Source organism: Triturus cristatus, chromosome 10, assembly GCF_964204655.1.
Source record: "Triturus cristatus chromosome 10, aTriCri1.1, whole genome shotgun sequence".
NCBI classification, from domain to species: Eukaryota; Metazoa; Chordata; class Amphibia; order Caudata; family Salamandridae; genus Triturus; species Triturus cristatus.
Genome location: NC_140593.1, coordinates 610450906 through 610468415, shown reverse-complemented (window position 1 = coordinate 610468415; position 17510 = coordinate 610450906). Strand labels below are relative to the sequence as shown.

The window sequence follows — 17510 nt, the reverse complement described above, 5'->3', positions numbered from 1 at the left end:
AGGGATTCTGTATTTTTGCATGTTGGTTATTTGCGATTCGGTATTTTACCGGATTTCATTTAGCGATTCGTTATTTGCTCACATTTTGGGTTGATGCATTGGGATTCGGTTTATTTTACTCGCTAACGGGTGATTTTAGCGATTCGGTATTTTACCGACTGGATTTTGGCTTGATGCATGTGCCAGCAAGTCTTTTAAAATTATTTAAAAATTTCTAAAACACCCAATTTCATTATTAATCTCATAAAACTTCGTATATTTCTCACTGCATTACTTTTGCCCTTTCATGCCTCATTCTCCTCGTAAGCTTAAAACCTAGTCATCTTCAATACTCATTACATTTAAGGAACTCTTTAATTTTTTTTTATATATTTCCCCATGGCACAAGCTATGTCTAAATGAATCATTTCCACGAAAAGGTTTACTGCTTGCATCCTATTTTTAATATCATACTTTTTAAAAATCGGACATAAAAACTCTCTTTGAATTTCTAAAACCTTCTGGCAATCCAATAATATATGTATGATATCACATCTTGTTCCTAAAGTGCAGGTGCATTTTCCTTTTTTATTTATCATAGAACTTTTTACCCCTTTATTCGCATAGCATGGGTTTACCCTGATTCTTAACCTTAACACTTCTCGCCTTAACGGGCAACTAGGTAGCCTGTCAATATAGGGATAGTGTTCCTTTTGCCACGCTGAGGCCATATGAAAAACTGAGCTTTTCCTCAAGAGGTAATCTTGGTCCTGAGTTCGAGAGGTTTCTTTTCCCAGGATCCTAAGTTCCCTCTTATCCATCTCAAGTTGAAGGGACTGGGGGCACAGCTTAAGTTTTAACATACAACACGCTTTGTTGACAGTGGCTCTGATCTCCTTTGCCCAGGTTAGCTCACTATTTACAATTTTGTTTCTGCACCATTGTGAGATTTTATGATCATCACCCGATCCGAAACGCTGCCAGAAGCGTAGTAGTGCCATGCAAGCTGTTATACCCCATGAGGTGATTCCCAATTCTAGTCTCGCTGCCTGTACCATTGATGATTTAGGCAGAGAGAATAGATTTTTCAGACTGTTTCCCTCCTCCACATCCCACCCATTTTTGCCACTCAAATAAAGTACCTCTGCGCCATACAAAAATTGGGGTGGAACCACTGCTGAGTAAGCTTTTAGAACCGGTCTATCGGACATTTCACCATACACACTATTAAATCTTTTTAAGCCCTTCATTGAAGCCGATGTCCTCAGTTTTAGTGCATCAAGATGGGTGTGCCATTGCAGACTTCTCTCTAACCACATCCCCAGGTATCTGTATTCAGTTACTTTTTCCAACTTCTTGGTACCCAAATACCAAGAAAACCCTGTTTTTCTTCTACCAAAACATAAGAACTTAGTCTTCTCCATGTTAACAACAAGTTTTTTGACCTGGCAGTATTCTTTAAAGATATTTAATTTTCTTTGTAAACCAATCTCCGTTTGGTCCATGATTACCAGGTCATCCGCGTAGAGTAAACATGAGATATGTTTCCCACCTTACTTCGGGCTTGCCCCTCTTGCGTTACCTAGGTTTAGGGGCAAGTCTACAATGAACAGGGAAAAAAGAAGGGGGGCCAGTACGCACCCCTGCCTCAGCCCATTACCAATCTTGATTTTCCAAGATAAACTCCCCTCTACATCCAAGATTATCTGGGCTCAATTTTCAGTATGCAGTTGTTGTACCCTATCAGGGTCGACCACAGCTGCACCCTGTCCACCAAATCAAATGCTGCGCGGAAGTCCATGAAGCAGAAGAACAGACTACCCCTCTGCTCGATTGACTTCCTCGCAATGGACCAGAGAGCACAACAGTGGTCTACCTTTGAGTGTCCCTCTTTAAACCCTCCCTGTTTTGGGGGCACAATCTGTTTTTCTTCCGCCCAGTCCTTAAGTAATCCCAGGATAACTTTTGCGAATACTTTTTCACCTATGTCTAAAAGGTTTATTAATCTATAGTTTTTTGGGGCATTTATGTCGCCTTTTTTATGGATTGGTCTTACGATTGCCCCTTTCCAATTTTCCAGCACAATCCCTGTATTAAGGATCCCCTGGAACATGTTTGCAAGAAACTCTGACCACCACTCCGGCTTTGTTTTTATAATGGGCAAATCATCTGGGCCAGCTGCACGGGTTAAGTTTAGACTAGATATTATCTTCCTAATGTGGCTGAGGGTAAAGTGTTCTTTTATCTCTTCCCTCACACCTGGCCATGCTAATGTACTTACTTTGTCTACCATTGCCCACTTCCCATAGATTTTCCCCAGATAATCCACCCATTTATCCTCGGGGACTGAGCACGGCAGAGACCCTAAAACTTTAACGGAACTTTCTTGTACTAGCTTCCAGAAGCCTTTCACATTTTTGTCTTTAATTACCTCTAGTAAACTTGCCCAATATCTGTCTTTATAAATTTTTTGTTTATTCCTAATGGTTGTTTTATATTTTAGCCTTAGTTTCTGGAGGTTAGATAACAGTTCATCATTGAACCTTCCTTTAAGTCTTCTTTCCTTTTGCCTGATACAAGCTTTTGCTTTGCGGCATTCCTCATCGAACGATAGTCTGTTATTGATGTGGGGTCATTTATAACTGGCTGCCCTGGGTTTACCACATTTAATTTTTATCCTTAGGCATTCTACCAATTGATTTATTGTGTTTTCATACCAGGCGTTATCGTCCTCAGATGGTGGTTTTTTCTAATGGGAGAGTCTGCTGAACAGCACTTACTGGCACATGCATCAAGCCAAAATCCAGTCGGTAAAATACCGAATCGCTAAAATCACCCGTTAGCGAGTAAAATAAACCGAATCCCAATGCATCAACCCAAAATGTGAGCAAATAACGAATCGCTAAATGAAATCCGGTAAAATACCGAATCGCAAATAACCAACATGCAAAAATACAGAATCCCTAAATACCGAATTAGCAATCACCGAAATCACTAATAGCTCCCGGCAAGTGCCAATGGCTAATAACGAATCGCAACCCAATGCAACAACAGTCGCAAATACCGAAAATCCCATATATCGCTATTTAGCATGAGCTAAATAAGGGGAATCAGAACCTGGAGGTAAAGTTAAAAAAAAAGTCATGTGAATAAAAAAAAAAAATTAAACATGTGCAACTGATTGTGTTAATCACCAAACCCTTAAATGTGGCCAAGGAGACCCTGTTGGCTACCACAAAATGGCAGCCCTCTCCGTGCTTGCAAGGAGGATGCGTATCAATGCGGCAGGACAGTGCAGGAGAAGGGTCCAGGAGAGAGTTTTCAGACTGCGCATCACCTTGCTCGGGCAGAATGAGGACGAGGTGTACGAGAAGTATCGACTGAATCGTGCCATGATCATGCGCCTCATTGCAGACCTGGAACCATTACTGCAGCACCAGACACACCGGACCAATGCAATCCCTGCGCACGTCCAGGTCCTATGCAGCCTGCACCTACTGGCCTCAGGAAGTTTCCAGGGGGTAATTGCGGTAGCCGGAGGCGTAACGCAAAGCGCACTCTCACGCTTCTTCAAGAAATTCCTAGATGCCATGCTGACAATGCTACACACCCACATCAGCTTCCCCACAACCCCACAGCAGTTGGACCGCAACAAACAGGCATTCTACCAGGTGGCACAATTCCCCCATGTAATTGGATGCATCGACTGTACGCATATCCCCATATGCCCACCCGCAGCAAATGAGTACATATTCCGTAACCGCAAGTCATACCACTCAATCAACGTGCAGGTTGTGTGCGATGCCAATCACATCATAACGGACCTAGTGGCACAATTTCCGGGGAGCACACACGACTCCTACATATTCCGCCACAGTGGAATCCACAGGCGTCTACTCAACGGAGAATTTGGAGAGGGACTCCTGCTTGGTACGTACAAATTCCGCTTCCCCACATGAACACCACACATGTATGAACATCACCATTGCTAAGTCTTTGCTTCTATCTTCTAGGTGACAGTGCTTACGCCCTGCGTGAATATATACTCACCCCATACATCAATCCAGCAACCCCACAGGAACAACGCTACAACGCAGCACACATAAGCACTAGGAATGTCATAGAGAGGACATTTGGGATTCTGAAGAGTCGCTTTAGAATCCTACATAAGACTGGCGGCGCCTATACAAAGCTGAAACCTGCTGCAGGATTATTGCTGTATGTGCAATGCTGCACAACATTGCGACCAGAAGGGGGATACCCATAGAGGTGGACAGGAATGACGACCACCGGGATGACCAACCACCCGCCCAACACCGACAGGCACACATGCCTAACACAGCAGAGGGCCATAGGAGGCGGACATACATCATGCAACATCATTTCTGAATCAGGTGAGAATGATACATTACTATTTTGTTGGGGGTGCAACTGTTTAATGCACAGTAGCACTGCGGTATATGCAACCAAACAAGCAATGTAAATAATGCTCCACATGACAAAAGTTATTACAAATGTGCGTTAAAGTCACGGCTGTGCAGCCTCAGGAAGGGGAGGACCATGGTTGCCCCACCACGGTCAGGTATGGCTGTAAATCTGTCTAGTGGCGCTTGCCACGTACACCAAGCCTCCGCTCAGGTGTCTCCGACGCCTCACCACGGCCTGTCTCCGTGGAGGCCCGCGAACTGGGGCGCCTGGTGCTGGCCTCTGCCACTGACACACTGCTGACACTCGCGGCAGCCTCACTGCCGTCTTCCCCTCCCAATGCACCAGCACTGAATGTGCCGCTCTGTAGGTGTTCGACAGCAGCGGTCATCTGCCCTAGTGCCTTGGCAACATCCCCGCAAAAGTGTCCAAGGTCCACCTGCAAGGACACCGAGCGGCGTGCCAACACTGCGGTGCTGTTGCTGAGACGTGTGATGGCCTTTGTAGAGGCCGCGGACCGCACCAATTGCTGACGGTGCCTCCTCCTCTCGCACTCATGGCCCTCCCTCATGGCACGGGTGAGCTCATGGATGTCCTCCCTGAGGTGCCCATTGCCCTCTGCCACCACAGTGGTCATGTCCCTAACCGCCGCAGTCATGGCACGCATTTCCCTTGCAAGGCGCACGATATTTGAGCTTATTGTTGCCATGTGTCGTCCCTGCAGGCGTTGTACACGCAGCATCCTCTCCTCGATGGCAGAAGTTTGTGGGAGATCAAGGTCCCCTGAGGAGACAGAACTTGGCCGAGCCCTGCGCCGCTGTGGCAGTCTGCCGCGTCCAGGTGGTGCAGCAGGCGGTGTGATGGTGCACAGACTTTGTCCCAATTGTGTGGAGGGTGTTCCCATCACCTGCAAGTGCGCAACTTGGGACCTGCGCCTCGGCGCTTTAGTGGCTGTTGTAGCTGCAGCTGGTGTGGCTTGTGCTGGTGCTGGTGGTGCTGGTGGTGCTGGTGGTGGTGGTGGTGGGGTGGCAGGTGGAGGTGATGCATGCGCATCCTGCGCTGTCTCCATGTCGGAATCCACAGGTGTCTCGGATATAATCAGCTGCCCGCTGTCGTCCGATTCCCCAGGAGATGCATCTGTGTGTGAAACAGTGCATGGTTAGTGGGATAGTTACACCTACGTACTTTCGTACACATACATGTCCCTCTGTGATCTACTAAATAAACAGTCTCTATCCATGTTCAACTTATGTGGTGATTCGTAATTGTATTTACGCCTGTACATGCACACTGGGCTGACTAGACTACAACTCCCATGATGCACTAGTGTTAACAGTAAAGCTGTGTGGGCCAAAGCTGCATGCACACTCAGATCCTGCTGGGGGCATGGGAATGGATTTACGCTATGCTGGGTATGGGCACAGGCATGCATCTTACCTTGGGCACTTGTGGCTGCGCCGGAGGTGTCCATCTGGGTCACTCCCATGACGGCTTCACGCTCGATTGTCCCTTCCACCAGCTCCTCCAGGGCAGTGTTGGCTTGGACCGTCGAAGGGCCGCCTCCGGTTCTGGTCGCCTCCCGGAGCCTCTCCGCAATCCTCTCCTTAGCACGCTTCCGCAGGTCGTACCATCTTTTCTTGAGGTCGTCAATGCTGCGCGGCGTCACACCAACAGCATTCACCCTCTCCCGGATGCGCAGCCATATGCGCCGTTTCTCCCCCTCAGGCACCTTGAGGGACAGCTTACCAAAAAGGCAATCGTGCTTGCTGCTGACTCCCTCTATCAGGTGCTCCAGCTCCCTGTCGGAGAACTTGCGCTTGCGTGCAGCCTCAGCGCAGGATGGTGCTTCCTTCTCCATGGTTCTTTGGTTTGGCGGATAGCTCAGTCGGTGTGGCTTCACTCTGCACAGGCAGTCTTCACTCACAGCTCCTGTTTGCTCCTCTGTCGAGGCAATGAGGGTGGGGCTGCAGTATTTCCTGGTTGGTGATGTCATCTACACGTTCCCGGAGCGACGCGTTCATTTGCGATTTCACTAATACCGAATTCGCTATTAGCTAATTCAGTATTACCGAACTCACTATTAGCTAATCGGAGTTTGCATGCCCCGCTATTGATTATTCGGTAAAAATAGCGATTTTTAAGGAATCGCTAAAATTTACCGAATCTGTTGATGCATGCCCAAAAGCGATTCCTTAATAACGATTCCTTATTTCTCGCTATTAAGGAATCGCTTTTTGTTTGGTTGATGCATGTGCACCTTGAGGATTACTGGCTATAAGATTGTGGATACATTATTTTATTATTCTTATCTAATTATTTTATTGAATGATATGTTGTCTATTTCTATACTTTTATGGTTGTAAAAGACCGTATAAAGTCTCTATTGAACTGAACTGAACTGAGTGGTATACTTATCTTGTTGTGAGCAGCTAACAAAAGAGGAAGGCAGCCCTGTGGATTGGATAGTTATACTTGTTTATGAACATTCTATATGTTTATGATGTATTAATGTTCTTTAAATGGCTGCATGTGTGGGCAGCAAATAAAAGTATATGCGTAATGGTAGGCTCCGGTCTTGTAATGAAATTTGATATTCTGAGAGAGGCACAGGAATACCCACAACTGATAACATGTTGGTTTAAGGGCATTTCCTTTAACATGATTAGGTTACTATTTTCACACTATTAATTGATAATATATTTACCCTACAATGCATCTTTAAGTAAATAGCTAGATGTGCCAGCCCCAATCATTGTTTTTAATTTTTTTAATTTGTTGTTGTTTGGCTAGCCAATATATTGCATAAGATCAATGTTTGTAGCACATAGATCACTTACTGCACCTATGATTTGTATTTATTTCTTCATTTTTTCTCTTTCTTAGTTTGTCCTTCAATCTTGTTTTTTCATTTGCTATCCTCACCGCTTGAACACTTCACTTTTTGTATCACTTGTGTCATTCCCTTCACTTGAACCTTCTCATTCTCTCTCTTGCGGAAGGTTTCATTGTGCTTCACATTATATAGGCTCTGGAAAAACTTTTTGATTAGAGATATGCTCTGTTTTCAAGTCTTATTACCTCCTTATGTAAGTATTTCTCCCTTTCTGACTTTCAATTCAAACCCATGTCTGTTAAACAAACAGATTTACCTTCTTCAGCACTCACTAACTGTAACAAATTTGTCTATTTTTAATTATGTCAAAGTTTTGTTTTATATAATGCTGATATTTCAGTAATAAATATATTCAGTGAATGCATTTGCTGCCTCTTAGGGTAGTCAGTTTTTCAATTAAAAAGCATTAAAAGACTATGCATGTCTATTGACGCTAGTCTGTGGAAGTAGGGCAAAAGTCATGTATGCCTGTAGAGGACCAAAGAACAAAATTTGTAATATTGCCTCGTTCTGATATAAGCCATTCGATTGCCATTAGGGATGTTTGCGCTATAAAAACATTTAAAAAAAATTCTTACTAAAAATAAAAGATCTATAATCACATAATGGAACAAATGCCAAGTTATATTATTTTTTAGCCCAGATTAAATATAGCAAGATAAAATAGAGACAAACTCCACTCCATGCCTTTAAAACATATAGTTAAGTTATCCAATAGTAAACTACAACATGATTATTTTTGTAGATCAAAAATGGGCTTAAAAATTGATGTATTGTTAAATAAAATGTATTGTACTTACCAGTTTGCCAGACCTTCCTAGCTAGTACTGTTTTGTGGGGGCACTGAAGGCATGAATGATGGAACAGCTCCTATACTCAGAACCGGGAAAAGTGCGTTGAGTCTTCGCTCCAGGAGACGTATTAGGGGAGTTTAGATAGCATTATCTACTGATCACAGGCAAGGTTGATGGACTTGAGTGGGTCTGGCAACTTTTGATGGACTTTTTAAAAGAAAATCAATATCATGCTGCTGGTATAACAAGTTGCTGAGTCGGTGCATGTGCTTCTGCCAGCCATGTGAAGTAAACCTTTTATTTGTTCTAAATGCCAATGTTACCAACTCATGCACTACCCGTTGTGGATCCTCTGGTTTTCCTGATAGTGTCCTTTCTGTGAGACTTTGTTATGTCTAAATGTAGGATTACTTGTAAAGTCAATGAAATTGCCTATGTCCCCACCTGAATAACAAATCTTTCTACGTGGTCTGAACAAAACCTGTCATGTTTTTCTCGCAGACTGCAGACCTCTTCCAGTCGTTGGTGTTTGAGCTGCGACTCCTGACCACAGATGCATTGACGAAGCTCTGGGAAAGATCATCATTTAAATGCAGAGACAACTGGTAAGAAAAGATCCCTGGACTCATTATTTGCAGAACCCTAAGTACATGAAGAGGGTGAGAAGAATGGCTTTCATCCTTAGAATCGATAAATCTACTTAGAGCAAAAGTAATACTTCTGGTCCTGGATGGGTTGTTTGTCTCAGCTGCTTCTCAGAGATGTAGATCTCTCGCCCTAATTATGATTTGAGAACTGCAGCAAATTTAATTTCTGAGTTTGAACCACATGCAAAACAGTTTAAAGTAGTTGATTTCTGCTAGTTATTTTGAAAGTTAGCCACCATTGTCTTTGAATGTAAACATTTCATTTTTAAATTAATGAAAATCCAATCATTGCCACATTTTAGTGATAGAGATCACCTGTTATAGCGTACTGAAACTTTTATATATTTCCTCACCGTTGGTTACGTTAATTTAAATTCTACTGATCCATGTATACTTATTGGATAACTATGGATTTCTGGTTCGTTTTTGGAGGCAGTCAGCAGCCGAAGTCCATTAGGAGGTGTGAAAACACCCCAGGACATCGACGACAGCCTTAACAACCCTTTTTTTTGGGGGGGAGGGGCTTGGTGAGGGGCAGTGTGCCTCTTAGGTACCGCTCTGCACGAAGCCCCGCCCCTCCAATGCCCGCACCTCCTCACACAGTGAAACTAGTTTGTAAATTGGCAGGTATGATTTAGCCATTGTCATCTCCACATGTTGTGATGCCAATATACATGCACACACAGCGGCAGACGTCTCTGAATGGACTTTTCTTTTAGAAAATGCTTTCCAAGACATCCACTATGTTGTGCATATGCGTTATGTCACTGCACACTCACACTGGAGAACAGCCATCCTTTTTTAAATTTTAAATATTTTTTCTGCCAGTTCCGCAAACTTCCATACCATTGAGACATTGTCTGCAACTTCTACATTAGCCTTATTAGAAAGGTAAAAAAATACAATTGGCCGAAACCAATTTTAACAGTACCAATATAGGGAAAATGCACACACTGTGGCTCTAAATAGGAGATCCGCAGTTCAGAACATATACTAGCAAAAATAAGGTCCAGTAAATGGCAAACCACCTACGGTGACCATGCAGAAAAGGCAAAATTCTTACTGGTAGCCGTATAATATCATCGAATACATGTGTGATATTAGTCCTCAATCACTTTGACCTACTTGCTGTTTATGACTTATGTAACAAAAAAAAAATGTAAAACATTTGTATTTTTCATCAAAATGAAACCGAAAAAAATTGCCAGAAATGTACGGTCCATATAACAAGCCAGCTCCAAGCAGAAGGATATATGTAAACAAGTTTTAATATAATTTTCGTTAAAAATGATTGTTAATCAGAAAGATGTGCAATGCTTTTCTGCAACTGCCAATTTATCGCAACGGAGTCTTCATGCCTTTATAAATTAATTTGCTATGGAGTAGAGCTGCCTACTTTTTAATTTACGCTGTTTAACAACATTTTCTGTGTTGCTCAATATGCCATAGTTTTACTTTCAACCTATTTTAGGAGTGCATGCGTCAGTTACGGATGGCAGTGAGTTCCAGTGCACTTTAACGCTGCCTTTGCATTGCTGTGCAGACGGGTGGTGGTAATGCGGGCACACAGCCTGGAGCACCCTGCCCTGACCTTCTGAGAGCACACAGAAACTTTCAAGAAGCATTTTCTAAGTGCCAATGACTGTGCCCGGCTCTCATTCGGATGCAAATGCAGGCCTCTGCTTGCACTAACGGTGTCTGGTCAGATAATGGCGCGCGCTGGTCCTTCATTAGCATCATATACAGAAAGAGGAGTTTGATTGACAGGACCCACAATGGCCTCATTGCCCTTTGATACTTCTTTTGTAGACCTTGTCCCGAGTACTGCAGACCCTCCGTGGAGAATGTGCTCTTACTGTGAGAGGGTATTTCATAGAGAATTAGTCCTCTGTGAGGGGGTTCTATAACCCATGACACGTCTGCACAGCCATTTTGAAATGTTGCCTCACTGCCCTGCTCTTGCCATGGCCTTAAACATCAAATCTCTTTTCTTGCAAAAACATTTCCATGTTTATGATCTGAGCCTACGTCGTGACCTATGTGCATTCCTCAGCATATATACAGTGATTTAACGAAACTTGAGGGGGCCCCCCAGTGGCCCAGCCCACCACCTACCACTTTGCCCCACCGACAAAAATAAGCAATCACCTAAAGCCGTATTTTCAGCACTTATTTGTGCATACTTCGAACAGCAAATATAAATAGAATGCACTTTAATTGTGTTCTAAGGCTGCATGAATGATGAGATCCATGACTGATAATTAAAGGAAACAAAGACAGAATAGTCACATTACAAATGAATACATACTTTTTTATTTATAACACTATTTAGTGCCAAGACAAGGTCTTTTCAGGCTCTTTAAACACATGGCTGGCATTTTTCTTTTGGCAACCCTACTCTATATTCCTTTTCAAGAAATGCATTCTCACACTACAGCAGTAAATGTAAATTTCAAATGCAAGGAATACGCAGTGGGGAATACGAGTGGGGGCCCAGGGGGTACTGGAACCAGGAAAAAACGTAGCCTTGGTAACCAGTTCACAAAGGTATGTTGACTGTGTACCTCAGATATAGCGTACAGCTGACTGTTGTGGTGCACTGTAGCACCCAACAACACTTTGATAATGTACATCACATGCAGACATGGAATAGCGCACACTGGGTAGAGCTTATATAGCACATAGCTCAGAAATACCATATAGATGGATGGCACACAGCTCCCAAGAGCATTGTAAGTAGTTTAAAACACACGCAAGCACACGCAAGCATCAAACAGAACGCTCTGGCCAGACCTTGCATACACCCCACATAGCGCAGATATGCTATTCAGGTGGCTGCAATGTGGCCCCGAAGAGCACTTTTCAATAGCATGGAACACACACAAACTTCCAACACAACACATTAAATAGAACATTTTGCTAACATCTAACTAAGCACAGACATGGCATTTGGGCCGTGGGCCATATTTTCCATAGAATGCTTTATATGAACATAAATAAAGTACCATAAAATGTAATTGCTCCCCCTATAGTTGTGTAGCTCTATCTATAACTTGGTCATCAGATTGTGCTACAACAAAGATGATGATGCTGGGCTGGTAAACCGGAGAGAGAGGGCCAACCCATCTTCACTACTGAGAGGCTCAGAAGTGCATCATTTAATTTATTAGGCAGGCCGCCTGGCCGCAGGACTGATTTGAGGCAACTGGTGCAAACATGCTGCAGCTGCGAGCTACAACTACTGCACTGATGGCCCGACTTTACGCCACTCTACTCTATGCCACTGCACTTTTGGGTAGAGGTGCATCAGTGCATGTGCTGTATGCGCCATGCCTAGAGGTGGATCCAGGAATTAGTGGAGGGGAGGTGGACGGGACCTCAAGACGGTGTAGCGATTGGTGGAGCATTAGCTTCTGTACGAACTTCATAATAAGGTAGAGATTTGTTATGAGGTCGGATGTTGTAAATAAAAATGTTAATCTCCAGGGTTGACTTTTGAAACTGCCAGTAATAATTGATTCCAGAAAAGATTCATCTGTTAAACACTGCATGGATGGTCGAGCTATGACGGTCACGTGTCCCAGCCCATGCTGATGGCAGTGGAGGAAATGGGTTCCATTGAAGACATGGAGGTTAAAAATTATGCTTGGTGATACAATCAACTTTTCAAACTTGAGAATGTGTAGACGACAGACTGATTCACCTGAGGCATTGCCTGCAGCTTCAGTGGCAGGCGCGAGCAGGCAGCAGAAGACAGGGAAATGTTAGCATTGGCAATAATTAAATTAAGGCCGCACCTGTCCGTCCTGGGCCGCACGGTCCCTCTCAGCCGCCTAACCTCACGCTCACTTTAAATTGCGCAAAGTGACATGCGCATGAGAATGACCAGCCCAACCATAGTATGCTCCACCCTAATTTATGATGAGGCGGCCGCGCTTGCAACTACAGGGAGCATAATGTAAGTTATGTAACTACCAGCATTCGAGAAGATTCGGATGTGTGGAGTGCTAAGTGGTTGCTGGCTGCACCGCAGCCGCGAAGTGGGCCCCTGGAGCGCGGGGGCTGCAGGGGCCTGTTACGCCCCTGGTGGCAGTGGAAAAGGAGAGCAGTGCAGATTGTTAGGGATACTCAAAGCACAATATGTTGTAAAGTAAAAACATTTTCAAGAACTTCAAAACAGAGAGGAGAGAGAGAGTGTGTGTGTATGTTTTTGTCTGTGTGCCATAGTAAAAAATCCTAGGTGAAATTCGACAGACATCTCACCATACCCAACTGAAAGTACCTGTACCCAAATATTTAATATAGAATACATTTATTGGGGGGTAACACGCCCCACCCCGAAGCTGCGCCCTGGTGGGTTATGCGTGCGCCTGTAGCAAACACTGGGTTGTAATGTTTAACAGGCAGGACCAACTCGGCTCTTTAACCTTCGAAGTGGATGTGATGGGTAACAATGTCACCTAATACTGAAGTAACATGATACGGTTTGCGTGATACGGTGCATAATCGTTCAATATTTCCATTAATAGTGACAATGGACAGTCCTTACCCATGGTGTTGAAAGCCACAACCCCATGAGCTCCACAAACTCCTTTCTCTGAGTTTACGACCGACCATGAAAGCAGCTCCGGCAGCGCCAAGAGGGATCTTTGGGGGCCTGTCTTTCTGCTTTCAGAATTGGAAACCCATAAAGTTTCTCACTAGCATGTTACCTCAAGTATTGGCTTCCAATTCGAATTTGTCATGGGACGTAGTCACTGCTTGCCAAATTGCATGCGTGTAAGAATTAGATGTGCAATAAAGTGAAATGACATCTCATACTTGAGACATGTCCCATGTGTTAAGTGAAGCTAGGCCCCCGCACCCTTGCTCGCTGATACCTGGGTCCTGGGTGGTTGGAGATGCCGATGTCCAGGGGTACCCCGATGAAAGCAGCGTCCAAGCCCTTCGGTGACTCCTGGAAGGGCAGCTTCAGCATGGTGCAGATTCCTGCAGGGCGGGCCACGGTCTTAGCACTCGGGGGCACATTGAGGGGAGTGCCCGAAGCGGTGCGATAGGGGGCAAGAGGCCAGAGACACCTTGGGCTCAGGAGGCCCGGTCTGTCAGAAGAGGACAGTGCGGTCTGAGGAACGGGGTCCCCTGCAGCACGTGCTGCTCCTCTGCCCCAACACATAGCTGCCAAGATTTCAGATTGCTTATGTCTGACATTTTTATAATTTCAGTGTAATTATGAGTGACATTCAACGACTATGAGTGACACTTTCTTGCGAGCAAAATCAAATAAAGAGGCAAAAATGGCCACGGCACTTGCCCCTCTCAACCATGCACACACCTCTGTCTCAGAACTTACAAGGCTCCAATTTTTACCTGTGTCAGACTTGCAATGTGTATATTCTAGTGGTCGGAGTCGCAGATGGGACATTGGAGCAGTAGAATACAGAAGTCACTATCCACCACTGCGCCAAAAGAACAACATTTAGAGATTGTATTAATCGAAAATTTAATGAGATTAATGTAAAAGAATGCCTTTCTTATTTATTTTGCTTGAGCTGTGTGTTCTTTGGCCAGGCTGGGAAGGAGGGTCACGGGCTGCAGAAGCATGCAGGAATTGAAAGATGTGTTTCGAGCCAAGGTCGGACTGTTCTACAGGGGCAGTTAGCCAGTGCTGAAGGCCTGGTCTGCCAGGTCAGTGTGCATGCTGGTTTTTTGTCTGTTTGTGGCCTGTTTTGTGGTCTGCTGTGCCGGTTTTCACTGTTGATTTGCCTGTTATTAAAACAAACATAGCAATGTTTAAATTCATTATGTTTTCTATTCCTTGCAAAATACTTGTATGACGTGTATGAGTGAAACCTGGCACTATTTGGAAGCATGGGTCTCGTTCACTTATTGAAGCACTTTTCTTTGATGCCTGTGCCTAATGTCTGTCCCAGTCTGACTCTGGTCGAAATGGACAGAGAATCACTGGCAGTGTAATCTCTCCTCGCTGGGAAGTGTGAATTAGTGTTAATTATCCAGTTTCTGCAGGCCTAGACTGATAGTAATAAAATAGTGACACTCGCAGGCCCACGTGTGCCCCCTCCGAAAACACCCATCCACAGCAGCACGACCTTTTTAATAGCGGAAGAAACAAGACACCTTTAAATCCGACCCCTCTCCACAGTAACACATTATTGAAAATGCAGAAGAGGCCTGAGCCTGCAATGGGAGGGGGTTATTGTTAAACAAATTGGCATTTTTATTATAAAAAGAATCATATCTACCAACTAAAGGGGGTATAATGAGGTCAGCACACCTGCTGCCGGTAGCTCTGTGAGTGGGACGGGGAGGGGCAGACTCACCCAGCTGTCCTGCTCTTTGCTTCTCTCTGAGGATGTTGTCTCGATTTTACTCCGTTTTTTTAAGGCTCGAGTCTGCAGGACTAATGGGTCCTTTTTCTGTCATCGAACAGAGAGCTGGACAGCTGCGAAGAGAAGCAGCCTCACTCTGCCTGTATCTCCCGCTCCCGTCACAGGCTCCAGCACTCTCCTTCGACCGGCCCGGCTCGGAAATAATTATTTGCTGGCAGGGGGCGGCCATAGATAATTTAGCCCCACAGACACAGGCAGCCTGGCAGCCGGTGCAATCAGTAGTGTTGCCAGCCAGCCGAGCACCATGATTCTGGTGCAGCCCGCAAACCAATGAGCCCTGCAGCCAGCCTCTACCTCCAATTTCCCTACAAAATGTAACTCTCTGCGCCCTGGCAGCAGGACGTGCCCTTACGTCCCCACTCCCCCCTTCCGGCGCCAAGGCCAAGTTGTTACACGCGGCTCCTCCCCATGCCTCGCCTCCTCAGTTCTGAACTTCATGGCACTTTGTCTCTCTTTATACTGCCTGTGTCCCTAGGTTTTGCTCAACCATTAACCCCCTTTTAAACTGTCGGCGTTGCTGGCTGCTCCGTGGCCGCAGAGTACACTTAAATGGTATTCCCCACTGGCAGAAAACTACTGCTTTTAATGTCGTTTTGCCTGAAACACTCGACACCACTTGAACAGTAGTGACGACTGTCTTAGAAACGAATATCAACACCGCTAGTCTTCTTTGCAATATAACAACACCCCTTTACATCTGTACCTTAACCTTTCGTGTAGCGTTTTCTATGTATCTTGGTTATAAACCTTGCCTACAATTGGAGTAAATAACACGCATGGCGGTATTTGTTACTTTATAGTAAGTAACCTTATAGCATATTAACAGTACGAACATAATGGTCAGCCCGACATTGTGGCTTCCCATGTATCTTTGTCCCTCTGGCAACAAACGATGACCTCCATATTAACTTATTCCCAATCGTTTTACCTTGCCATAATTTGTACGTAACAACTGTATAATTATACTGTATGGGAATAACTACACTTCCTTAAAGATGTTTTAAAACGAAACCAGTCACATAAGAACACAAATATACATACAGATATCATTGTAAAGATCTGCCATTTATACTTGCTTTTGTCTTTGTGTGTGGATAGCTGTGTGTTCGAACACCACTTGCACTTTACCGTATCTAAAGAATTGCCATGTTGCTTCGAATTTTTTCATCGTGGGTCTTGTAACTTTTTAAAATCACAGAACAAGGTTTTTTGTGTTGTTAAACCCCCCCCTCCTTCTTCTCCACCGCAGTTAATAACCTCTCATTAGGAGCTCAGCGAATTTAAGTCTGAACTCCTCACCTAGATAAGGGAAAACACCCCTCTCAAACACGAACACCCTCAGGTCCTGAAGAAAGCTCACCTGACCCTACGGGGCTAACGAGGAGCTGAAACATGTCGACCCACCCCTTGGACTGATTGTACAGTGGACACATTTAATGTCCGTTCTGCACAACTTCCTCTTTTTTATTCTTTCCCCATGCACCAGACAACAATAAAAACGAGAGTCCAGGTAGCATGAGGGAATATCCTTTTTAATCACACTGTATTCACAGCACACAAGCACCTTTTCCAAATTTTTATCTCTGATCACTGCTGCGAATATCCAGTGGTTCCCTCTGGGTGGAGGAAGCATAATACTAAACCCAATGATGATGCTATCACATTATTTAGGCGGAGAATCAAGATATACCGCCACACGAACCATCTAAAAACGTGAATGAGGGTTTTTTAAGGAACAGTTGAAAAACCACTAAACCCTGGATAACAGGTACAAGTGATCCTTTCTTTTTTGATGACAAACTAGTAACTGGAAGGTGAATGGATCACGTTTCCTTCTATCTCCCTTACAATTGATTAGTTACATATTGCATCATTCATGACATGGTCAGTGACATCACTGATGACATCTAAAATGACATCACTGATGACATCATCCACTGAATGTGGTTTAGTTTGAAATTTAAATATGTATTATATATATACCAATCTGTATTGAAGATTGAGTGGATATATAACTGTCTGGATGGAGGATTTAGTAGCTGTCTGACTGTCTTTTTAAGTGAGTAATTAAAAGTGTCTCAATTAATACATGGATTAGTAACTAAACTATGTGAATGTGTGCAGCACTGTCTCTGTTGTTGTATAACATGCTGCATCAGTTGGTCACTAACTACATGAGTGTGTATATTAGTTATTGATTAGTTGGGTGAGTATTTGTATGGGACACTGAGTTTGTGTGTGGTTGGATGGTGTGTGTGTAACTCTATGCATAGATGTGTGAATGGTTGATTGACTAGGTGTGTGGGTTTAAGAGTGCATGTGGAAACAGTTGTTTGGGTGACTGAGTGTATTTATTTGTGTGTTG

At 44.2% G+C, this 17510-nt stretch overlaps 1 protein-coding gene across 1 annotated transcript in view; it reads left to right on the top strand.

Annotated features, from left to right (window-relative positions):
* The window catches only part of APOLTP (apolipoprotein lipid transfer particle homolog), a 1292669-nt gene that overhangs the window by 417009 nt on the left and 858150 nt on the right, over positions 1 to 17510 (top strand). The window contains exon 9 of the mRNA XM_085632129.1: positions 8593 to 8696. Within this exon, the coding sequence (XP_085488255.1) occupies positions 8593 to 8696 (104 nt within the window). The remainder of the gene's footprint in view (positions 1 to 8592; positions 8697 to 17510) is intronic.